This window comes from Scyliorhinus torazame, chromosome 4 (genome assembly GCF_047496885.1).
Source record: "Scyliorhinus torazame isolate Kashiwa2021f chromosome 4, sScyTor2.1, whole genome shotgun sequence".
In the NCBI taxonomy this organism is placed as follows: domain Eukaryota; kingdom Metazoa; phylum Chordata; class Chondrichthyes; order Carcharhiniformes; family Scyliorhinidae; genus Scyliorhinus; species Scyliorhinus torazame.
In genome coordinates, this window is record NC_092710.1 from 182,323,729 (window position 1) to 182,350,109 (window position 26,381).

At 46.7% G+C, this 26,381-nt stretch overlaps 1 protein-coding gene across 13 annotated transcripts in view; it reads right to left on the reverse strand.

The window, feature by feature from the left end:
• The window catches only part of dnmt3ab (DNA (cytosine-5-)-methyltransferase 3 alpha b), an 846,991-nt gene that overhangs the window by 701,467 nt on the left and 119,143 nt on the right, over positions 1–26,381 (reverse strand). For 10 of the 13 annotated variants that reach the window (XM_072498942.1, XM_072498946.1, XM_072498952.1 and 7 more), the window contains one exon: positions 3,238–3,345. The exons of the other annotated variants lie outside the window; for them this stretch is intronic. In XM_072498942.1, coding sequence (XP_072355043.1) covers positions 3,238–3,345 — 108 coding nt within the window. The remainder of the gene's footprint in view (positions 1–3,237; positions 3,346–26,381) is intronic. 13 annotated transcript variants of the gene reach the window in all.

A 26,381-nucleotide genomic window follows, 5' to 3' on the forward strand; every position in this document is an offset into this window, starting at 1 on the left:
AATTATATTACTGACTCCAGACTCCCCACAGGACCCCAAAATACTAACTCCCAGACACCCCCCTCGCAACAAACCCCAACAAACACACAACTATGCTCCCTCAATTCAACTATCTCCCCTGACTAACTTCCCCGACTAACCCCCAACCACATGACTTTGCCCCTGACCTCCAAACCACCAGACAACTCTACCCTCGCCCACCCACCTGCCAACCTACACCTCACCCACTCACCACCCTTGCCCCTCACCCACATATCTGCCACCCTTGCCCCTCACACATTTACCTGGCAATCTAACCCTTCATCCACCCAACTGTCCTTCTACTCCCTCACCCACCCAACTGTCACCTCACCCACCTGCACTCAACTCACCTGCACTCTACCCCCCGCCCCCAAAAGCAACCTGGCACCCTACCCCTCACTCACCCACCTACCTTTCACCCCATTCCCTCGCCCACCTGCCATCCTAACCACTCACCCACCCCCACCCCCTACACCGTCACCTACCACCCTACACCGTCACCCACCCACTGCTCTACTCTCTCATTGACCCATCTGTCACCCTGCTCCCCTATCCACGTGTTACCTTATCCCTTCAACCACCTGCAACCTTATCTCCTCACCTTCCCACCTGTCACCCTACCCACCCACCTACCTCACACACTTACCTTCTTCTCTGTAGTTTCTCAAAGTGGCTTTGGGATCTTTAAACTCTCTACTTACCGGAATATGGCAGCTAGTGCCATGAAGAGAGGATGCGGCTTGGCTTCCCCACGATGATCCTGCATCACAAAGAAGGACTCCCAGAACAAGTAGGCTCCGCACTTCCGAAGAGGCCTGGTTTGGAAGTCTGGGCCAGAAATGCAGAGCTCCATCTGACAGTCAAAAAAAAGAGCGGAGTGGAAATCCAAAAGGTGATTCCCAGTCCTTGGAAGATTTGGCGCGCTGTCTTGGAGAAATACCTCTGACTTGTGTGTGGAGACTTCATGTAGGAGGTTTCTCTATTTCTGGGGACTGAGATCAGTATTAAGGGAGGCTGCAGCAGCTAGAACTCAAAGGAATGAGATTTGCGGCTATTTCTGAGTACTTTGGAATAATAGCAATTATTTCCTATACAGGGATCATAAACAGAATATGAGGTGCTGTCTTTATTTCTTAAGTTCATACGATCTCGGACCACAATTAGGCCGTTTGGCCCATCGAGTCTGGTCTGCCATTCAGTCATGACTGATCTCATCCTGGCCTTAACCTGTGGTCAGTTGATATACTTTACACTTTAAAAATTAGTAAATTAATGATTTCAAAATTTATAACTTCTTAAATTGATTCATGTTATCATTTAATCATGGATCAGTTAATCATTTACCGATACATAAAGAATGCCCAAGCTAAAACTGCATGATCAAATTCTGCTCAAGATTATAAAATGTAAAGTCTACAAACTATTTTGATAAATCTAAAATATGATTAATACCTTTAAAATTAATGTCCATATTTACTCAATTGTTCAATGTATTTGAACCAAATGTTTTGGTCCACAACCATTATGCTTTGGTCTTTTATCATCTTCAAATGAAATCAAATACTATATTCGACAGTTATGAACCAAAGAAATAGGCTACATTAATAAATATTAAAGAATGTCCAGTCAACAATCCTAAAAATAAATCAGCACATCGTTTAGGTTATGAAATAGCAATTAAGCAGTTCAGCAACATTTTTTGTTCTTTCCATTATGTATAATAAAACTATATAATAAAACTAAATCAAACTCTACATTAAGATCACTTGACCTCGAAAAGATAAAGCACTGATCTCAAAAACCCTCCACAGTTTTTCAACTATTCAGCAAAATAGCGTCAACTTTAATAAATTTTGCAGAGGATGATGGGTGTGGTAAACAGTTTTTCTTGAAGAGATTAATTAAATTTCAACTTTCTGTACCTAATAATTACAATGGTGGTGGTGTACTACAGATGACTCAGGTGGTCCAGGTTGCTGTGGCAACATGCATTTTTACATACATATTGTAGTGTTGAGCTATGGATAGTTACGGTAGAGGAGAGGCTCAAACTTACTTTCCATTGCACTGCTGACCAGGAATCTCTTCTGCTCTTACTACCTGCCTTTGGCATGTGTTGGAAGGATTTGCAGGTTGGCATTTGACCTGTTTAGCTGCACAATGAACACACCATCGTTGGCTATAAGGCCCTGGGGCGGATCTCAAACCTGGAGCTTCACTATACCACAAGACCTCCCAACAATTACTGTTCGCCTCATTAAGTTTAATTTGACGCCAATAGTGGAAAATCATCCTCCTAATTAGCAGAATATAGTGAATATAATTAATTTTGTTGCATCTTTCTGCGTATGGATACCTTATCAATAAAGTCTAGGATGGTTTGCTGGTTTTTGAGCCATGCTATACCCTACCTAAAGCTGGCTCAGTGAGTAATGCAGCCAAGCTGGCCACTTCACTACCCAAATTGGTTTATTTCTACCAAACCAAATCAATCACTTGAGCAATCTGCAACCTTGTTCACTTTCTGCCTGAGATTATTCTTGGATAGTTATACTTCAGATCATCCAGAATGGAGACATAATCTCTCCTTTTACCACAAACTAAAAAATACTTGATTCTATGATTAGTGCATACATAACTATGGTGTACAGCAATTTTCACCAATGATGACTTTTGTCATTACCCCAAACAATGAGGATAACACCCACAAATACAGTCACACACACAACCTTGCGCGCACACATACACACGTTTATGGCCGTGGAACAAATACATTAGATGACAGGTTATACTATACAGAAAATATGCATGGCAAGGCGTTATTAGCTGTTTTCGGTGACATCTGTCACACAGCTCATCCAAAACTGAGATATGAGTCTCATCAGTGAACTGCAGACTCCAACTGGGTGCCCAAAGGCAGATCACCAGTTTCACAAGGAAAATGTTAGTCTGGCCCCCCTCCCCAGCAGCGGTCCTCAGGTAGGTCCTGGGAGGGGGTGGGGGACAGGGCGAGAAGGAAGGGGGGGGGGGGGGGGAGGTGGAGGGAAGGAAGGAGTTGATTGAGAGAAAGGGTGAGCAATTGGGAAGGCTAGAGGAACGATGGAAAGGAGACCAAGCTGGGACAGGCAACCGTCTACAGGACTCGTGTGAAGCCAAGCGGAGCCCTCCTTCTCCTCCCAGCTCCACATTCAGGTAAGTATTTTTTCAAAAACTTACCTTTATGGTGGCGGCCTCCAGCGGTCCCTTTAAGGACTGCTGGTTAGGCCGCATGTAGACACGGTTATCTTGAACGCAGCTGGCCCGGTGCCAGAGAAAGGAGAAGACCTATGTAGAGGAAAATTGTTATTGGGATTTCTAGATAAAATAAAATAATATGGCCATATTTAATGATATGTTAAGAGAATTATTTGATTTTTATGTGATTATTAAAAATCATTGGCTCAAAAAGCAACATAGCAACTAAAAGAAATTGAAATAAAACTGTTTCAACAATTGTGTCGTGTTTCGGCCTGTTGCTGTCTAGTTGATAGCTTTTCTCATCAGTCAAGTGCATAGAGGCAATTTTTAATTACTTTGCATTTAGTCCATCAGATTCTTGGGTCAATTTCAATTCTTCCCTAATGGACACGTGTGACTGTTAAAAACTATAATATTGCAGAGTTACAACAAAGGCAAAACTTCAATTATACATGCTGAATTTTAACATAAATTTGTACTTTTGTCTTATTTTCCCATACTTATCGGAAGGATGGACAAAAGAGAAATTTCAATTCCCAGAAAGATAATGGACCACATTATGCTAATAGCAGGAATAGTTCTGACTCCAACCTTTCCCCAAATGCTTTACGTTTACATTCCCTCGACTAGCAAACAAACTGTTCAGGTAGCCCTCAGAGAGACAGATTAAAATGTTAGCTTGCACTCCTGTGATGTAGCTAATTGGTCATGTCATTATAAGTTTGCATGTTAACTAATGACATGCATACATGCAATTATCTTGCTGACTATAGTCACTTTAGCTCCAATTTTAACTTGGGAAAGAGGCCAGAGCTGAAGCTGGCCCCATTTTAATGTTTCCTCATGGGCTCCAGCTGAAACTGGCAGGGATGACCAAGCGTTCAGCAGTTGTGCCTCGAAAATTTAATGGCTGTGTGTTCCCACCAGAAAACAGCCTTAAGCAAGCGGATGGAAGCACTGAGCAAGGAAGGCCCATGATGTACTTGTGGGGCCAGGAAGAACACTCCCACACCTCGTATCCCCAAACTAACCTCTAAAAAAAATAAAAACAAGACTTGCATGGGCTACACCTGCTGTCGGCTTTCACTTTCAGATCAGTGTCTGGCTGGGCCTTAATCGACCCAGAGTTAAAATTGCAAGTACACCACAAATTTGCATTTGTAATTAGGCCCCTGAACTAGCCCCGAATTAGCTAGACTAAAAGGAAAATACTGCAGATGCTGGAAATCTGTGATAAAAACAGAAATTGCTGAAAATACTCAGCAGGAGTGGCAGCATCAGTGAATGGAGTTAACATATTTGGTCGAATAGGACTTCTTCAGAACTGACCGCATAGATTGCAGTCTCCTCTACATTGGGGAGACTAAACGTAGATCAGGTGATCGTTTTGCAGAGCATCTCTAAGCTCTACAAGTATGATCCCGGGCTTCTGATTGCTTTGCTCTCATGATCACAGTTTTGTCCTTGGCCTGTTACAGTGTCTCAATGAAGTTTAATGCAGGCTCAAGGATCATCTTTTAATTAGGCACGTTATTGCCTTTGGACTCGACATTGAGTTCAATAATTTCAAACCATAAATTGTGTCCCCCATTTTGATTGTTTTTTTGTCAGGTGCCAGTTTGAATCTCGTTTTTCATGCTTTTCCTTTGGAGAGAGTATTATTCTAGCAATGGAACTCCCTCTGGACAATGCTTTGTCTCTTTACTGCAGCTATTGCCACTCTGGGTGTCTTTTTATCCATGACATCTTTGTCATTTAATATCCCCTGCCCTCTACGCTGTCCCAGACTTTCCATTTTGTTCTCCCCACCAACCACAACTTTTGACAGCATATGAGTGCAATCTAATGGAAAGGTTTCTAAGTGTCAGTTCAGGCATGTTTGGCTGGGAGTTTCTCCCCGGCTCTTTCGGTGAGTTGCCCGCCGCTGTCTAACTACACTGTCACTTTTTCAGGCCCTGGGGAATTTATCTCTGGGCTAGCCCACACTTTTTTTCCATCATTGGGGAGCTGAACGCACGGGCCAGGCTGGCTCCTCAGAGATTGGGCCACCATTTTGAAAGGGTGCCTGGATCTCTAAGTGATCTTGAGGGTCCCCCACACCCACCCTTCACACATGGCCACTAGCGAACAGCCCCCCTACTTAAGGGAGGACCTCTCACTCTGGGGTCGCTGAGGGAACCCATCCCCTTTTCAGGCCTTCCTAGGCCCCCTTTTAGGAGCTCTCCCTTCCAGAACCCCCACCCTTCACCCCCCCCTTGACACCCTCCCCACCAAACTTTCAGAGCCCCCCTCCCTACCCCACCACACAAATCCTTTATACACCCCCATCCCTCTTTTTAAGGGCATGACCACCCTTCACGCTGGCCGTGCCACCAGGGTACTTTGGGTGGCAGTGCCAAGGTACCAGCCTGGCATTGCCAAGGTGCCCGGGTGCCAGGGGAGAGCCAGGGTGCCAGCCTTCCCTGTCCTTGGCCACCCAGGGGCCTCCAGTGACCTGGGAGACCCCTCAGGTGCTGTTCCACCTGGTCCACGTTTGTCAATACTAATCGGTGCCCGGCTGGATTTCCCTGAGAAGGCTGATAGATGCCGGGTGCCGGTTAGATCTGGCATCAGAACGGTTAAGTGGGTTCTTAAACCCGCTTAGCTGTGCGAGACTGGGCCCTGCCCATTGCGGGTGGAACTCAGATCGTAATGCCTCAGAGGATCTGGTTATATCTCGTGAGACGCAATGGCCATTGGGAAGCCCTGAGGGGGTGCTCCTCCCTGCATCTATTAGCCACGTCACTCCCCTAACCGGGCACGACACGGCCAGTAGATTGCTCCTTATGTAACGCATCACATTTCTACTCTCCTTCAGTTCTGAAGAAATCATATTTTACTTTGACCTTGTTACTTCACAAATGCTGCTGGTATGGCTGTGCATTTTCAACACTTTCCATTTTGGGCCCACTTATCCAGGACAGGCAACTGTTCCAAAGCCAGATAATCACCAGATAAAATTGCCTGCATTGCGAATAGTGTGGGGAGTTCATAAACTCGATTTTAACTGCGAGACATACTGGATTAAGATTAAGTCTTGGAATTTTTACGACCAATCATATATGTGTTGAGCACTATAGTTAATTATCATATAATGGCCTCCACAAAACAATCATTGAAACAATTTCAAGTCAAATTTGCTTAACAACCAAACATGGTCTAGGTATTTTACACTTGTTAAGACTCACCTTCACTTATACAATACTCAATATCATTTTCCCCTGAGGTTACTGCTCTCCAAACTCCATCAGTAACAGCCATGAATAATCACTTTTATTCAGAAAAATTATTAACTGTCTCCAAGTGGTTACTTACTTAGAAGTTTAAATAAAGGTTAACAGTACAATTAGATGAAATATGTGATTATTATTTTAATTTTCTTGCAGCTTTGTTATGTTATTGGCCAGCTGTAGCTGCAATGTTACAAAAGTGAACATGATAGAGTGTAATTGTGGTAATAATTAGTAGGTCTGTGATGGTTCCAATTTATGTGATAACTATGCAGTTGATTGTAGTCATCAGCAAAGCCTGTACTACACTGCGTACTATAATCATATAGTTCTAGGGTGTATGTTCTATCAAATCATAACATTAGTGATTTTTACATTGATATTATACAGGATTATTTTTGCAGCCCAGATTGAACATGGTGATTTAACAGCAGTAAATTTACAAAATGTTGTTTACATATGTAAATCAAACTATCAGAGAAAAGATCTGTTGTGTGGGACTGAAAAACCTTTTTAAATAATAGCCAGTGAATTAATTTTTAAAAATACAATAATGATTCTTTGCACTCCTGGTATTTGCCATCAAAGTACCTATTTCTCTGATGGATTACAGGTATGATTAAATTTATGTGATAACATAGTGGCTTTCCATCAATGTTTAAATGTGTTCATGTTGTCTCGTGTGTTTATTAATTTCCTCAATACTCTGGATGTTTGACCTCCTGAGGACACTTTGTTGAGTGTGTGTGTGTGTGTATGTGTGGGGGGGGGGGGGATTGATCATTTCCCTCACAGTTTAGTTGTGGGTAACCCCCTGCTCCCAGGGTCAAGTTCTCAAAGGTATATACCTAAATTCTTAATGCTTGTTTTGCAATATATTTAATCACTCAAATTTAAATACTTAAACCTTGGATTCTGAGTTCCAAGTCTGGATCCATCTGAATTCTCCTTTTAAATTTAAGTTAGAATAGATTTTCCCTAATTCAAGCATTATCCTTGGTCAATAGGACTGTGTTGAAACCTGCTTCAGGCATTTTATGCCAATAGTCAACTATTCAGAATACATGCGGGCAGTCTAGGATTTCAGAGTCCCTTGTCTCCCTGCAATCGTCAAACCACGTTCAAGCAATTAGTACAATTAGCAGTTCACCGCATGAAGAACCAAGGGTACATAATTCATTCTGACCTATACATACATAAGAGGTGAAATTGGCTTTTGACAACCCAGCTTACAGGGCGAGATCTACCGGCTGCGTTGCGCCCAAAAAGCAGTGCAGCGCGGCCAGTAGATGCCGGGAAATCTCACGAGTCGTCGCAATGCGAATCCCGCCCATTATGGGTGTAATCACTTTCTGACAAATCTGCATATTAGACTGAGACAGCTAGTCCCACTCTCATATACATTCTTGAGATCTAACCAAGGAGTGGAATCAATCCCCTCGCCATGGAGACCTCGGATGAGCCCTGTTCAGTTCTGATCTCCCCAATTGGTACCAGATGAACAGTGCTTCTGGAGGTCTCCCAAGGGATTGGAGGCCCCCAGCTGCTTGCCCTCTGGCCGGGATGGCGCCCTGGCACTGCTGGTGCCAGCCGGGCACCCTGGCACTGCTGGTGCCAGCCGGGCACCTTGGCACCAGCAGTGCCTGGATGCCAGCCTGGCACTGCCAAGGTACCCAGGTGGCACTGCCAGGTGGCCAAGCTGGCAATTTTCACGTGATGGGGAATGGGCCTGTGGGTGCCCTGGACAGGGGGTACCAAGAACCCCATATAGGTGAGTTTGCTCGCTGCACTGAGGTGCTCCAGTGAGCAGAGCAGCCTAGTGCAGAAAACGGGACTAAGTGCGGCCTTGCCGCACGTTTCCCACTGAGGCCTCCAATCTACCTGAATGGCTGTTCGATAGCGTGGTGTTTCTCGGCACTCTAAGCGCTCGGAAATGCCCGGCCATTCGCGTGCACCCTATGGGATTCTGTTCCCATTCGGGTAGATCTTGCCCAGGGCGTCTGGTTTTCTAATGGAAAATAAATTCAAGCTTATCCTATTCACTGTGAGTACACTACAGGTGGAGACCAATTTCATCACCCTACACCATGAATTTCCAACTCAGTTCCTTGTGAGCAGTGAAAGAGGGAAGACTTCCATGATGGGAGAATTTTGACTTCACACACACTAATTTGCACAAGTTTATTTGACAAGAAAGCTATCTTTTCATATCTAGAGAAGTGTTAACAACTTGTCAAGCAGCTAATAAAACAGGATCTAATGCTTTATTTAGCGAATATCTGTTTGACCAGTTGTTCACATATTATACTGTGTGTCATATTTCTAATGCAAATTTACACTACCTCACCAGACACAAGAATAAATGTAAGCAAACCAGGCTTGTTGGAAAAAATCCATCTTCGATGTCTCAACTTGCATTCAAACCTCTTACATGTAAATCAGTCCAGCTAATTTTTCTTCTGCCATAAAACCTTTTCCCTAGTCTGGCGTAAATCCCATCTCAGTCGAACAGGCGGTTGTTAAAGACAAACAGATTTCATTGCTTTGGAGTATGACAAAAGCATCTTCGCAGGCGAAGTCCCAGAAATTCAGGGTACTTAATTCTAGGAAATGTATTTGTGTACCGTTAATAGCCAACATTCAAACTCAAGGTCAGCCCTAACCTTGGTTCTCGACCTCATCATAATGTAGATGTCACTGTGTGAAGAGGATAGTGCTCCAATTTCCAGATAACAAATAGGGTTGAATCACAGGAGTCTGGAGAGGGAAATGTGTGAATGTTGGAGCTAGAGTTGCCAACTGTGATTAAATGTATTCCTGGAGGTTTCATCACATGACTTTTCCCCAATTAGTCACCCAACACATCCAGCCCCAGCCTGGTGACGCACTGCTTTGTTTTGTTAATTGGAAAGTAAAAGACTCATTGCCCAATTGAATAATGCTCGACAGCCATATCCCATTTTCAATATTTCTGTATCCGGTAAAGAGAAAAGTTTACAGAAAATGACCAAAAGAAAAATCTTTTTTAACGTCCCTATGATTTTCTCCAGGGATTTCACACAGCAGTGTTCTGGTGATTGATCTTCAATTTCCGGAGACCCCAGGCCTATCCTGGAGAGTTGGCAACCCTAGTTGCAGCCCACGATCAAGATTTGATGGGGAATCAGGAAGGATAATCATGAGAACTGTCGAGGATCAGGTAGAAAGATCCAGAACTCAGGAATACCGCTGGTTTGTTGGGTTGAAAGTTCAAAGACCTCGGAAATACAGTTGGTGGTTGGATAGGATCACTGATCGCAGGAATATTCTTGGGAATCAGGGAGGAAAACCGCAGACATCGGGAATACTGTTAGAGGTTCGGGAGATCTGTTAGGCGTGAGGGCGAGCTCAGGGCCAGGAGCGGCAAGCATTACGATAAGTACAACCTTTTTTTAAAAACTTAACAGGATGTCCAGTGTCGGTTTTCTCAGAGGCAAGTAGCACTGGTGCTGTCTGATTCATGTCAAACCAAAGTTGCTGCAAGCATTATTTTCTTATCTTCATGTGTAAATAGGTTAACAGATATGTCTGAAGGATGCTTCTCATTTTGTCCTGTACCAGGATTCACAGCCGAAGTTTGTGTGCACACACGTTGTATGCCATTTTGGTCCTCAGTCGACTCCCATAGCTCCCAAACAATGGGCATTACCAATCCCAATCACACTTCCAAATTGCCTTGTGTACCTAAAACTTACCCATGAAGATCTGAGAGGGATTCCCCAACATATCTTTGAGATAACCCTCACCCAATCCAATGCTGCAGAGCCCAATATCACTGAATGTGTATTAGCGTGGTCAGTACTTAACATTGCTCGCACAGGATTCGACAACAAATTCTCCTTTGAAATATGCATAATTACTTTCGGTCTTGCACAACTATAAGAAAGTGTTTCGGATTTTGAAATGTTAAAATTTCCCCCCACCCCCCGAACTTCCCTGCCCAATGTTGAGAGATTTCTATTAATACCAAAGTCCCCAGGATCGCCACATTTCACAAATGATCTGAATAGGATAAGATCAGGTCACATCACAAACATCTGTGGTGTGCTTATTACTTACATTTTCAACCCGTTCAAGTCCTTCTAAGACCCTGCCCCTCCCTATCTCTGTAACCTTCTACAGCTGTACAACCATCCAAGATGTCTGCATTTCTCTAATTCTGGCCTCTTGCCTTTCTCGATTTAGATCTTCATCATTGGCAGCTGTGCCTTCAGCTTGCTAGGCCATTAAGTAGTGGAATTCTCCCCCTCTCTCGCTTTCCTTTTTTTAAGATGCTCCATAAAACCCAACTCTTTGACCAAACTTTTGGTCACCTGCTTTAATATTTGTTTATGTGACTCGATGACAAATTTCATCCGATGAAACTTCTGTGAAGTACCTTGGGACGCTTTACCATATTAAAGGCACTATATAAATGCAAAGTTTCTATATTATTTAAAATTCATGCACCATGACGTCACAGCCTGCTGGTATGGGATTGGCTGGTCACTGGTAAGTACTTTTTCTTTTATTTTCCCTCAGGTGTTATCGTGCGGGGCGCAGAGGTTGCTGAGTGAGTGCTTGCTGAGAAGGGGAGTGAATAACAGGTAAGCTCTTTCTTTCTTTTTCTTTATTTATCTAGAGGGGATGGTAGGGAAGGTAGTGCAATGTTCCTCCTGCAGAATGTTTGAGGTGAGGGATGCCGTCAATGTCCCTGCTGATTTCATCTGTGGGAAGTGCACCCATCTCCAGCTCCTCAGAAACCGCGTTAGGGAACTGGAGCTGGAGCTGGATGAACTTCGGGAGGCAGAGGTGGTCATAGATAGAAGCTTCAGGGATGTAGTTACTCTGAAGAATAAAGATAGATGGGTGACGGTGAGAGCGGCTGGAAGGAAGCAGTCAGTACAGGGATCCCCTGTGGTCGTTCCCCTTAGTAACAAGTGTACCGGTTTGGATACTGGTGGGGGCGGACTTACCAGGGGTAAGCCATGGGGTACAGGTCTCTGGCACAGAGTCTGTCCCTGTTGCTCAGAAGGGAAGGGGGGAGAGGAGTAGAGCATTAGTCATTGGAGACTCCATAGTTAGGGGGAGAGATAGGAGATTCTGTGGGAACGAGAGAGACTCGCGGTTGGTGTGTTGCCTCCCAGGTGCCAGGGTGCATGATGTCTCAGATTGTGTTCTCGGGATCCTTAAGGGGGAGGGGGAGCAGCCCTAAGTCGTGGTCCACATAAGTACCAACGACATAGGTAGGAAAAGGGAAAGGGATGCAAGGCAGGAATTCAGGGAGCTAGGGTGGAAACTCAGATCTAGGACAAACAGAGTTATTATCTCTGGGTTGTTACCCATGCCATGTACTAGCGAGACGTGGAATAAGGAGAGAGAGGAGTTGAACACGTGGCTACAGGGATGGTGCAGGAGGGAGGGTTTCAGATATCTGGATAATTGGGGCTCATTCTGGGGTCGGTGGGGCCTCTACAAACGGGATGGTCTACACCTGGACAGAGGGATACCAATATCCTGGGGGGGGAATTTGCTAATGCTCTTCGGGAGGGTTTAAACTAGTTCAGCAGGGGCTTGGGAACCTGAATTGTAGCTCCAGTATACAGGAGTTTGAGAGTAGTGAGGTCATGAGTAAGGTTTCAAAGTTGCAGGAGTGTACCGGCAGGCAGGAAGGTGGTTTAAAGTGTGTCTTCTTCAATGCCAGGAGCATCCGGAATAAGGTGGGTGAACTTGCGGCATGGGTTGGTACCTGGGACTTCGATGATGTGGCCATTTCAGAGACATGGATAGAACAGGGACAGGAATGGTTGTTGCAGGTGCCGGGGTTTAGATATTTCAGTAAGGTCAGGGAAGGTGGTAAAAGAAGGGGAAGGGTGGCATTGTTAGTCAAGGACAGTATTATGGTGGCAGAAAGGACGTTTGATGAGGACTCATCTACTGAGGTAATATGAGCTGAGGTTAGAAACAGGAAAGAAGAGGTCACCCTGTTAGGGGTTTTCTCTAGGCCTCCGAAAAGTTCCAGAGATGTAGAGGAATGGATTGTAAAGATGATTCTGGATAGGAGCGAAAGCAACAGGGTAGTTGTTATGGGGGACTTTAACTTTCCAAATATTGACTGGAAACGCTATAGTTCGAGTACTTTAGATGGGTACGTTTTTGTCCAATGTGTGCAGGAGGATATCCTGACACAGTATGTAGAAAGGCCAACGAGAATCGAGGCCATATTGGATTTGGTACTGGGTAATGAACCAGGACAGGTGTTAGATTTGGAGGTAGGTGAGCACTTTGGTAATAGTGACCACAATTCGACTACGTTTACTTTCGTGATGGAAAGGGATAGGTATATACCGCAGGGCAAGAGTTATATCTGGGGGAAAGGAAATTATGATGCGATGAGGCAAGACTTAGGATGCATCGGATGGAGAGGAAAACTGCAGGGGATGGGCACAATGGAAATATGGAGCTTGTTCAAGGAACAGCTACTGCGTGCCCTTGATAAGTATGTACCTGTCAGGCAGGGAGGAGTTGGTCGAGCGAGGGAACCGTGGTTTACTAAAGCAGTCGAAACACTTGTCAAGAGGAAGAAGGAGGCTTATGTAAAGATGAGACATGAAGGTTCAGTTAGGGCGCTCGAGAGTTACAAGTTAGCTAGGAAGGACCTAAAGAGAGAGCTAAGAAGAGCCAGGCGGGGATTTGAGAAGTCTTTGGTGGGTAGGATCATGGATAACCCTAAAGCTTTCTATAGATATGTCAGGAATAAAAGAATGACTCGGGTAAGAGTAGGGCCAGTCAAGAACAGTAGTGGGAAGTTGTGCGTGGAGTCCGAGGAGATAGGAGAGGTGCTAAATGAATATTTTTCATCAGTATTCACACAGGAAAAAGACAATGTTGTCGAGAATACTGAGATTCAGGCTACTAGACTAGAAGGGCTTGAGGTTCATAAGGAGGAGGTGTTAGCAATTCTGGAAAGTGTGAAAATAGATAAGTCCCCTGGGCCGGATGGGATTTATCCTCGGATTCTCTGGGAAGCTAGGGAGGAGATTGCTGAGTGTTTGGCTTTGATCTTTAAGTCATCTTTGTCTCCAGGATTAGTGCCAGAAGACTGGAGGATAGCAAATGTTGTCCCCTTGTTCAAGAAGGGGAGTAGAGACAACCCCGGTAACTATAGACCAGTGAGCCTTACTTCTGTTGTGGGCAAAATATTGGAAAGGTTTATAAGAGATAGGATGTATAATCATCTGGAAAATAATAATTTGATTAGAGATAGTCAACATGGTTTTGTGAAGAGTAGGTCGTGCCTCACGAACCTTATTGAGTTCTTTGAGAAGGTGACCAAACAGGTGGATGAGGGTAAAGCAGTTGATGTGGTGTATGTGGATTTCAGTAAAGCGTTTGATAAGGTTCCCCACGGTAGGCTACTGCAGAAAATACAGAGGCATGGGATTCAGGGTGATTTAGCAGTTTGGATCAGAAATTGGCTAGCTGGAAGAAGACAAAGGGTTGATGGGAAATGTTCAGCCTGGAGTCCAGTTACTAGTGGTGTACCACAAGGATCTGTTTTGGGGCCACTGCTGTTTGTCATTTTTATAAATGATCTGGAGGAGGGCGTAGAAGGATGGGTGTGTAAATTTGAAGATGACACTAAAGTCGGTGGAGTTGTGGACAGTGCGGAAGGATGTTACAGAGGGACATAGATAATCTGCAGCGCTGGGCTGAGAGGTGGCAAATGGCGTTTAATGCAGAAAAGTGTGAGGTGATTCATTTTGGAAGGAACAACGGGAAGACAGAGTACTGGGCTAATGGTAAGATTTTTGGCAGTGTGGATGAGCAGAGAGATCTTGGTGTCCATGTACAGAAAGTTGCCACCCAGGTTGAGAGGGTTGTTAAGAAGGCGTAAGGTGTGTTAGCTTTTATTGGTAGAGGGATTGAGTTTAGGAGCCATGAGGTCATGTTGCAGCTGTACAAAACTCTGGTGCGGCCGCATTTGGAGTATTGCGTGCAATTCTGGTCGCCGCATTATAGGAAGGATGTGGAAGCATTGGAAATGGTGCAGAGGAGATTTACCAGAATGTTGCCTGGTATGGAGGGAAGATCTTATGAGGAAAGGCTGAGGGACTTGAGGCTGTTTTCGTTAGAGAGAAGGTTAAGAGGTGACTTAATTGAGGCATACAAGATGATCAGAGGATTGGATAGGGTGGACAGTGAGAGCATTTTTCCTCAGATGGTGATGTCTAGCATGAGGGGACATAGCTTTAAATTGAGGGGAGATAGATATAAGACAGATGTCAGAGGTAGGTCCTTTACTCAGTAGTAAGGGCGTGGAATGCCCTGCCTGCAACAGTAGTGGACTCGCCAACACTAAGGGCATTCAAATGGCCATTGGATAGACATATGGACGATAAGGGAATAGTGTAGATGGGCTTTAAGAGTGGTTTCACAGGTCGGTGCAACATCGAGTGCCGAAGGGCCTGTACTGCGCTGTAATGTTCTATGTTCTATTAAATATTTCTGATTTTATACCTTTTTTTGTTTTGCTCATATAGCTGAAGGACATGAATGTCCATGAATAGAATTATCTATTTCAAGCACTCCCACACCTATTTATTGTTACTCAGGTATAGGGAGAGGTGCCCTTATTTCCAGAATGTACATCTTTAACCTTCTTCCCTTGTTTTACTGTCCTCCTGTCTCATTGTGAAAACAATGCTCAGAGCAAGATTGATGCAAGATTAAGACTATGCACTTGAGACAAAATGTGTACTTCTGCAGTATCAAGATTGATCCTCAGTTTTATTTTTGCCCCAAGGTAGGGTGGTCTGCCCGAGAAAAGTGTGTGTTCTACCTGTTTGACCAAGAAAAAAAATGACCAGACCTCGTTAGTTGCCTCTTAAGAAGTAATAATCAGGAGTTTCTTGAAGAAGTTATAATCAGGTGGTTGAGTATCTCTAGTGACTTTACAACAGTCTGTGCAGAGTCTGCACACCCTCCCAGTGTGTGCGTGGGTTTCCTCCGGGTGCTCCGGTTTCCTCCCACAGTCCAAAGATGTGCAGGTTAGGTGATTTGGCCATGATAAATTGCCCTTAGTGTCCAAAATTGCCCTTAGTGTTGGGTGTGGTTGCTGGGTTGTGGGGATAGGGTGGAGGTGTTGACCTTGGGTAAGGTGCTCTTTCCAAGAGCCGGTGCAGACTCGATGGGCCGAATGGTCTCCTTCTGCACTGTAAATTCTATGATAATCTATGAAACATATTGGTGTGATCTGATTTCTGTGGTGATCTTGTAAGTTATTAATGATGGACTTGTGCCCTTCGGGTCTAGACTCTTCTGCCAACTGTAATATCCTGCTTATGTCAACATCATCTATACTCTGCAGCATCTGGAAGAGCTGGTTGATATTTTTATCAGTCTTCTGATCCTTTCAGTCTTTTTTTGTAGTTATACTGCAGCGAACAACCTGGCAGATGACTGATGACACTTGCTGTCAAGCAGAGCATGTAAAAATGAGTTCTGCTTCCACAACAGTTCATTTTAATACTTGAGAAGAGTGGTAATAATGGTTCAGTCCTAATTCTTCTAACTTTAAAAGCATTCCATATAAAAGTTTTAGAAGTTCAAAGGTGTTGTTTGGTTTTGAAATTCAGCTCCACAACACACTCTTGTCTAAACACAATGTCATTTGGGGTACCTCTTGGGCACTGGCCGCTAATGCACTTCAGGCATATTGAAACCCAGTACCTGGGCCAGATATGTGCCCCCTTCCCCCAAAGAAAATGTCAGCAATGGGTGTGAGAATCAGAAAAACGGAGAGCTGCAGGACCAGAAGTTTGAATTTCCTCCTCACAAGGAGCCCCACACAAAACAGACTTCCCATAGGCAAGAAGGAGTTCAGGTTGAGGTCGGGTTGCGACCTCTCACGCCCATCCTGTGATGTTGGGGTCACTATTGAGAAATCTGGGAGACAGATTTGTACTTTCGTGTCCCACAGTATTTTCATTGGATCTGGCAGGTTTTAGAAACCTTTGGGAAAACAGCCAGGTAAGAGATTTCAGGAACTTTGGGGAAACCTGTTAAGGAGTAAGGAACATTCTGGCAAGTAAATGGTCAATAGTTTGATAACTCCAAGTGTCATTATTAGATAAAGTGTAGTATATTAGATATGTTTTTACTACACTGATTGATCATGGGTTCTGTCCTTTAAAGGGAAGTTGGCCATTATATTGACCAGCATTGTGTACATATTGATGTGCATCAGAGTACTTTTCCCATTGGGTAAAGTGTTGCTATGCATTCAAAACTATGGAAAACAGTGCTTAGGAATTCTTGTATCATCCTAAGGGATTTAATTACCACAGTGGTTTAAAGTGGAACAAATGGGCAGCTGCTTTCACTTAGGGAAACACAGTGACCCAGGAATTATTTGAATGATGGGCTATGGGATAACTTAGAATTAATTATCTGTTTTTGCAGTTTCAATAAGCTCTGGGGCTATAAAGATTTGTTTTGACAACTGAGTCCTTTATGATTGAGTTTCAAAAGTTGCTAAATCACTTAGCAGGGGATTGTGTCGACAGTTAGATTGACAGTTTAAAGAGTTTTTAAAAATATTATCTGTTGTTGGCATGTTTTCTGTTTAGATGTTTGTTTTTATTACTGAATGACCACTTGTGAGTATTTAAGTTTTTTTCCAATGTGTTTAGAGGTTTTCTTTCCATTTTGGTGGTACCCGCACACCTCTGACACGGCCTTTTACCTGCATAGGGAGGAGGTAGACTTATCATAGAATTTACAGTGCAGAAGGCAGCCATTCGGCCCATCAAGTCGACACCGGCCCCGAAAGAGCACCCTACCTAAGCCCGCACCTCCACCCTATCCCCGTTTCCCAGCAACCCCACCTAACCTTTGGACACTACAGGGCAATTTAGCTTGACCAATCCACCTAACACGCACATCTTTGGACTGTGGGAGGAAACCAGAGCAACGGGAGGAAACCCACACAGACATGGAGAGAACGTGCAGACTCCACACTGTTGTGTCAACAGAATAATTGTACACTAGGATCTTTAAGCTACTGAAATATCTGAACACCAAATGCAACACTCTACATTTGTAATCACTGAGTTTCTACAAGGTTCAAATAAATTATTTTATAATCAAATGTTCTTTTAATGTATCCCAATATTTTGGCAACCTTGCAGATATTAGCAACACACTGGATAAAGATTGGCCAGAAATGACACTTGTATTATTTTCCTCTTCCTCTACTACTAATCCTTTTGTCAATGTTATTGTGTTAATGTATATGACCTTGCAATTCTCCAAACTAAACATAATTTACCATTTCTTTGTTCATCTACTTCATTGATCCTTGTTCCACTGCACGTTATCTCTTATACTGATCATACAGCGACTTTTCAATTGGACTTTATTTACACCAGAAACACGCTCTCTAATGCAACATCATAGGGCAAGCATTGGAAGTTCATGTTTCCTTCAACTGAAGTCCATATCATGAATTAAAGTGCAGAGGTCAGCAGTTCCCACAGGATTCTCTACCTATTAAAATTAACGATTGGAAAATCTTGTAAAGCCGGTTGACTTCCATGCTTGAATTAACCTTATGTCTTTCTTGTAGGTAAGGCTATGTAACCTGAGCAAAAGTTTGTAAAAGTTATCTTCTATCTATTTACAGCATAGTAATATATCTACACCTACACATAATATGGGCTTGCAGCTCATGGTCTCGTGGCAGGAAGGTATCCTTTATTCATTGGTGATGGTGGAACTGCAGACAGATCAATGAAAACTGTCATTTGCAATATTTGTGAAAAATATGTTTAATAAAATGTTTTTGAGTTAACACAGTGAAAACTTTGCATTAATTGCTGGACAGAAGAAAGAAGATTACCTGGATCCGATACAGACCTTCCCATTTTATGCAGGAAATATTTTTTTTTAAACAGTAACAAAGATTAATTTGTTTCTTTGCAACCGAATCTTTGTGAATGGTTTATTTTTTTTGAAAAGATACATGAAACATTTCAAACAGTTATGCAGGTAAAAATATACATTTTAGAGGCCTTAGTTCAAAACAGCTATAGTCAAAGGTTTAAATATGCATTGAGTGACAAAAATTTAACCACAAGATCAAAATTGTAATTTGAACCTTTCTGAAATACTTGTTTCAAAAATAAATCCTTCAAACATTCAAAGAAGAATTATTCACTAGGTGTAATCGGTGCAAAATATTTCTGGTTATTCCACTGGTTTTACTACATTCTCCGTTTTTGTATAGGATTCATTCCCAGTATTTAGTAAAGTTGCCAGAAGCACTTGGCTGATTTAAGCCACAGGCTCAGATGATTTGGTGAGGATCACTTAAAAAAAAGTCCCTGATCATGGTCACAAAAGGCTTTGAAATTTCATAGCACAAAATGCAAATGTTCTAATCAGTTACGGGATAGACTTCCACCCCCACCCCACTTCCTGTTCTCTTTTTACCATGTGCTGGATATTTTAACAATCAGATTTGTTTCATGGGTTACATTCACAGATTTACTGACTTATGTATCTGCGAAAGGAGGAAGGAAGCAAGAATAACCCAAATTTGAAAACCACATCTTTAAATCTATTAGTGTTGTCTGCATGGTTCTCTACTACTATTTACAATAAAATTAATTTCATACAGGTATGCAAATTATGCTCGCTAGTCACGTGCCAGACAGCACTGCCCAATTCATTTTCAGGAAACATATTAAACAGGACACAAGAATTAAAAGACGTTTTCTTTACTTCAAAATGTGCAGAGAACTGCCAGTGAAGACATTGATAGGAATACTTAGATGAAGTCCAAAGCCTAATTTCGGACTAGCCTCTTCTCTTTATACAGGTACACTGCTTGAGCAGCACCAAACACAGCCCAGAAATTACAGCAAAATAAACAGTTTGAAGTCAGCTGTACTCATCAAACTAGCCTTGTACTCAAGCGATTGTTAGGCAAGAGTTATTTTTCTTCCTCCAATGAAACATTCTCATTGTGAAATAGTTACTGAATCTGCACTATGGTGGGAAGGATAAAGTTTTCGTTAACATTATCTGGAACAAAGAAGCCATGTTGAGTCATACATCTTCCGTAAAGCTGTGGCTTTACTAGTTCTTTTCTTCACCCCTTTCCCCTCAGCCCATGGGACTTTTGCACAAGAGAGTTTTGGTTTTTTAACCAGGTCATGGGGACTATTAATAAAAGTAACACAGGAAGTAGCAGATGCTGATCAGAGCTAGGGCCATGGATTACGTATGTGAGGGGAAAATGCAGAGTACTGGTTTACTATTTTGATGGCAAAGATTTTTTCAGAACTCCAAAATATTGCATTGTTGGTCCTGATATTTTAAAACAACATTTCAGTCTCAGTCAACTACCCTGAAAAATGTGATCAAATAAATGAATAATTCCCTTTCCTAACATGTAACACTAACAAAATTTTAACATCTCTATAAACATTTTTACCCTCCTTTGCGAATTGGATCTTAGTGCAATTGCAAAGATACAACTTGTTATAACAGCAGTTCTCGTTAAATGTTTACTTCCGATGACAGCTGGTAAAATGTGAAGCTATAGCGCGTATTTCTGGAGCCCTTCTTAAATGTTCTCAGCATCTATGATCTTTTACAAGTGTTTAAAAGAACAGACACATTCTAACACACAAACAGCTGGTTTAGAAATAAGCATTAGAATGAATATATACCCACCCGGCATTTATGAGTGGCCTGGGGAAACCATCCTACACATTATTTTATTTTGTACAATACTCCATTAGCAATTTGGAACATACTGTGGGCTATCATTCACTCTGCCAACCATCTGAGTCATTCATTTCATTGCATATAGTGAACAGCTGCACATTATGACCACTGAATTCAAAAGCTTAGCAGCTAAGATTAGCCCTTATACTTCCATGTTCCTTCTGATTCACTTGCTACATGATCACTATTTTATCCAGGTGCAACATTGACCTTCAGTTTGGTAATGATGGTTATAAATGGTGTAGACACCTACAGCACTTTGCTGATGTCCCATTTTTTGAGTGGAAGCCTGAGGAAAAGATATACATGCAAGATTGGAACTGAGATGATCTCACTAACCCATGAGCAATAGTGAAAATGAAAGCTTGGTCAAACCTCAGAGATTTTTTTGTGAATAGAATTCAGATGTTTGATAAAATAGAGAACTTGTGTTTCCCAAAATCTTTGACCCTCGCCAATTCTCACTTATAGCTAAGTTTAGTTCAGATTAATATTTGCCTTGGAGTTGCTTTCATTTCTGTCACTTTTACACAAAGTGCATTCTACTTATTTATTATCCAGGGCAGTGTAAAGCGGCTGTGCAGCTCAGCATTAAAAGGTCAAAGTGTATAACTGGCCTCATAATTTACATGTAATTACAAATAATTATTTACAACTACAAGTTATACAACGTGACTTAGAAGTATGTCTTGAAATCTGCATAAGTTTTAGTACTGAAAGTTTATATTTACATCATTGGTTCATCACGTCACTTGAATTTCAAATCAGTCAACAAATGTGACGGGCGCACTTGAATACCAGGAAATTACAACCCGGATTTTATACCAGGTAAAGATAACAGAAATTAGATTCACACTTCAGCAAATATCATTTGGAAAGGAAGATGATAACCTTGCTCTCACTCACATGCTCACTTACTTGGCTATTTTCTTTCTGAATTCCTCATATGTAGGGAATGAAATTCAACGCACTTATCCAGTCTGACCTACATGTGACTCCAGACCTACAGCAATATCATAAAATCTTAACTACCCTCTGAAATAGCTGAGCAAGCTGTTATGAAAAAGTCGAGCAAAAATGAGAATGAATAGACTGCCCGCTGTCAACCCAGGCACCAGGGGCGTCATTCTCCGACCCCCCAGAGGGTCGGAGAATGGCCGTTGGCCGCCGTGAATCCCGCCCCCGCCGGTTGCCGAAGTCTCCGAAGGGAGAAAAGTCGGCGGGGCGTTAATGGCGCCGCAGACGTCGGAGAATGGCACGGGTCTGCGCAAGGCAGCCGATTTTGGGCCTGCCGATATTCTCCCTTCCGGATGGGCCGAAGTCCCGTCGACGTGATGACCGTTCACGTCGACGTAAATTAAACCTCCTTTTCATTGGCGTGACCCGGTGCTCCAGGTTCACGCCGACCAGCGTGGAGGTGAGTGACGGCCTGGGGGGTTGGCCGCTGGGCAGGCGATGGCGTGACCGCAGTCTGAATGTGTGGGGGAGAGGTGTGTGTAGGGTTTTGTGTGTGTGTGTGCGGCGGGGGGGGGGGGGGGGGGGGTTGGTTAGAGTGGGCTGGGCTCCGGGGGAGTGCCTGGAGGGGGATGGGGGGTCCGTGCCGGGGAGGAGGTTGGGGTCCGTGCCAGGGAGGGGGTTGGGGGTCCGTGCCGGGGAGGAGGTTGGGGTCCGTGCCGGGGAGGGGGATGGGGGGAGGGGTCTGTGCCGGGTAGGGGGACGGGGGGGGAACGGGGGGTCCGTGCCGGGGAGGGGGATGGGGGGGGATGGGGGTCCATGCCGGGGAGGGGGATGGGGGGCAAGTGAGTTGGTCCACCTGGCAAGGTGCCAGCCTCCAACAGTTGGACCCATGCGGTCCATGCCACCTGGCTGGGGGGAATGAGGCGGGAAACCGTGGCACACATCTGCCACCTGCTGGCACACCTGTCACCGCGTGGCACTGGCGGGGGACACCCTCTCCCCATGTCCGTCAAGGTTACGGTTGCCCTGAACTTTTATGCAACGGGGTCATTCCAGGCACCGAGTGGGGACCTGTCCGGCATATCGCAGACATCGGTGCATCGGTGCATCCGGCAGTGACAGATGCCCTATATGCCATGGCGCACCGCTACATCTGCTTCCCTGTGGACCGGGCCAGCCAAGATGCCCGGGCCGTGGGCTTCTCTGCCGTGGCCGGGTTCCCCATGGTCCAGGGCGCGATCGATGGGATGCACGTCGCCGTGCGGCCACCTGCAGACAACAGGGCCGTGTTCACCAATAGGAAGTGGACCACCGCATGATGATCCTGCAAGTCTGCGCCCGTTACCCAGGCAGTGTACACGACTCATACGTGTTGTTGCGGTCATCCATCCCCGACATGTACGAGGGACGCCATCCCCGGCTGAGGGGCTGGTTGCTGGGCGACAGGGGCTACCCATTGCGATCGTGGCTGATGACGCCTGTACGGAGGCCACGCAATGAGGCGGAGAACCGCTACAATGATGCCCATGTAACGACAAGGTGAGTGATAGAGAGGTGCTTTGGCGTGCTGAAGATGCGTTTCAGGTGCCTGGACCTCTCTGGGGGCGCACTCCAGTATCGGTCAGATAGGGTCGGCCGCATCATTGTGGTGTGCTGCGTCCTGCACAACATAGCCCAACAGAGGGGCGATGTGCCGCAGGCAGAGGAGGGCGGAGTGGAAGAGCAGCAGGAAGAGGCGCAGTCCTCCCCAGATGAGGGGGATGGGGGTAATGGTCAGGGCAGACGGGGTAGACACAGGCGGGTGGCTGTCCACCGTTACCGGCTGGCCCAGCGGGCACGGGACAGACTGATAGCCGCCCGCTTCACTGACTAGATGGGCGTGGGAATCGGGTAGTATGGCCACAGACCGCACACCATGGCAACAGCCGACAACCCACACCCCCCACCCAGCACCCTCATCCCCTCCCCAACCCCACCCACCCCACCTGCATGCACACCACCACCCCCATTGCCGATCCACCTGCGGCACAACGGCCGGGCTCACACAGTTGCGGGTGGACGCGTGTCTATTGCAGGCCATGGAGGATGATGACAACCCGCCCTGCGGTGAGCTCCTGGCTCCACATCGTTGGACTATGTCTGACCCATGGCCACAGTACCACCATCCACCCGGACCATCCCTGCATGCGGCTGTGACACTGCAGCGCACGGTCCCGTCCTCTGGATGTTGATGGCGGCCCAGGGGGAAGGGGGCAGACTCACCTGGGGCTGAGGTAAGACCACCCCTCACACACACACTTGCGCTCAACGTACATGACACCCCCGCACGCTTTGGACAGAGCACAAAGGCAGCTTCTGTAGGTGTAACATTGACTTTAATAACCAAATGAATTCATGCACGTGCCCTAGCCCCTAAACGTCATCTGTGCCCTGCACCCGTGCCAACTTACTCAGTGTCTAATTGTTTGGCCTTACGGGCCCTTTGACTACGTCTATGTGGTTCCCCAGACGGTACAGCAGAACTGGAGGTGGACTCCTGTGATTCCTGCCCTCTGACACTGGATCCCTTTGGCGGCCATTTTCTGGGGCATCCTGGCCTAGGTGGGCCAGGCTGCGGCCCGGGCGACTGGGATGGCGAGCTGCCAGCCTGTCCTACCCGTTGCCCACCCGATGCACCTGGGACGGAAGGGGGGGGGGGGGGAAGAGTCCGAGGTGTCGCGGTGTTCCCGGACCTCCCCTACAGGGGGGCCCGGGACGGACCACACCACCTCCTCCTCCCTCGGGGTGCCCGATGGCCCCCAGGCCTCTACATGGGTGGGGGATGCGAACGGACTGGCCATCCGACACCCCCCCGGCATCTGGCGCTGCCAGTCCTGGAGGCCCGTGCTGGTATCGACAGGGGTCTGCAGGTTTGCAGCCATGGAGCCCAGGGGGTTGGCAAACCCTGTCTGTGACTGTGCGACGCCGGCTCGCACATGGCCACTGGCGCCGATGCCCTCAGCGATGGCCTGCAGAGACTGGGCCATGGCCTGCTGAGACTGGGCCATAGCCTGCAGAGACTTGACCATGGCCTGCAGAGACTGGGCCATGGCATTGAGCGCCTCTGCCATCTGGCGCTGGCACTGGCTCATGGCCTCCTGTGAGAGGGCAGCCATGTCCTGGGCCACAGACGCCGCCTGCACGGAAAGCCCCAGGCCTCGCAAACCGTTCCCCATGTCTGACACCGTCGCACCCATTGCCTCCACCGCGGACGCCACCCGTGCGGTGTCGGCCTGGGTGGCACGCATGACCGGCACCACTCCCAGCTCCTGGACGCGGGTGGACTCCTCCACCTGCGACTGCAGCCGCCGCAAGCCGGCCGTCACCCTCTTCGCTCGTCTCCGGGTCGGTGGTTGCATTGGATCTATGTGTGGGTGTGGTAACTGCAGGAACCCGGGATCCATCTGGGCGGCAGACGTTCGCTTGGGCTGGGCCGCCCTCCGACCGCCCGGCCCCTCTGCTGCTCCTACCTCCACCTGCTGTACTGGGACGGCTGTGTTGTGCACACCAGTGAGTGTACCAGACGCCTCATCACTAAAGTGCCCAACCGAGGTGAGTGTTTCTGCGATGGTGGAGGGTGTTGGTGACAGCAGTGGCGTTGTGTCGTGCTCTTCGTCCCACTCTGAGTCCATGGCACTTTGGGATGGGGGTTCGTCTCCACCCATCCACTCTGAGTCACTGTCCGGTATTTCGTCTTCCTGGGTAGTGCTGTCCCGGGTAGGGGTGTCCTGGGCAGTGCTGTCCCAGGTAGGGGTGTCCTGGGTAGTGGTGTCCTGGGTAGTGGTGTCCTGGGTAGTGGTGTCCTGGGTAGTGGTGTCCTGGGTAGTGGTGACCTGGCTCGGATGTGACGGGGGCCTGTGGCTGCCCCCCTCGTCGCTGGGTGGCACACGCCTGCGTCGTCGCTCCCACACGTGACGGGGGTGTCGTCTCCCTGTTGCTCCAGGTCTCTCCGTCTCCCGTGGTGTGCGAGGGGCATCCTGCGGGCGTCAAATGCCGGAGGGTCCGGGTCTGTCCGTCTTCCGTGGTGTGCGAGGGGCATCCTGCGGGCGTTGCATGCCGGAGGGTCCGGGTCTCTCCATCTCCCGTGGCCTCCGAGGGGCATCCTGCAGGCGGTCTGCATCTGCGGGGATGGGTGCCTGGACGTTTGCTCCTGCGATACACAATGAAGCATGCATGGTTAGACACGCAGGCAGTGATCAGCTGATATGGGGGAGGAGGGATATGGGGGAGGGGGGATATGGGGGAGGGGGGATATGGGGGAGGGGGGATATGGGGGAGGGGGGATATGGGGGAGGGGGGATATGGGGGAGGGGGGATATGGGGGAGGGGGGATATGGGGGAGGGGGGATATGGGGGAGGGGGGATATGGGGGAGGGGGGATATGGGGGAGGGGGGATATGGGGGAGGGGGGATATGGGGGAGGGGGGATATGGGGGAGGGGGGATATGGGGGAGGGGGGATATGGGGGAGGGGGTTATGGGGAGGCTTACCCTGCCTGCTCTGACGAGGTTGTTCACCTTCTTGTGGCACTTGGTGCCTGTCCGTGGTGTCAGGGCCGCAGCGGTGACGGCCTCTGCCACCTCCCTCCACAGACGCCGGCTGTGGCGTGGGGCAACTCTGCGGCCGTGCCCGGGATACAGGGCGTCCCTCCTCTGCTCCACTGCGTCCAGGAGCGCCTCCACATCGCGTGACTGGAACCTCGGGGCTGAGCGGCGGCCAGCCATCCTGTCGGGTGTTCCGGTCGGGTGTTCCGGTCGGGTGGGGGGGGGGGGGAGCAGCGCGGCCTTATGAGCCGTCACGCCGTGCGGCGTGTATGACGCTGCACGGCGTAAACCACGTGCGCAAGCGCGGATCCCGTCACGTCGCTGCTAGCCCATTTCGGGCCGGAGACTTTCGAACCACTTTTTCTGACGTGACGCAAGTCAGATTTGCGCCGTTTTAAATCGGCGGACTTTGCACCGATAACGGAGAATTTCGCCCCAGATCTCGCTGACTAACAGCAACATGGGGCAGAATTTTATGCTCCACTCAAGGCAGTTTCGG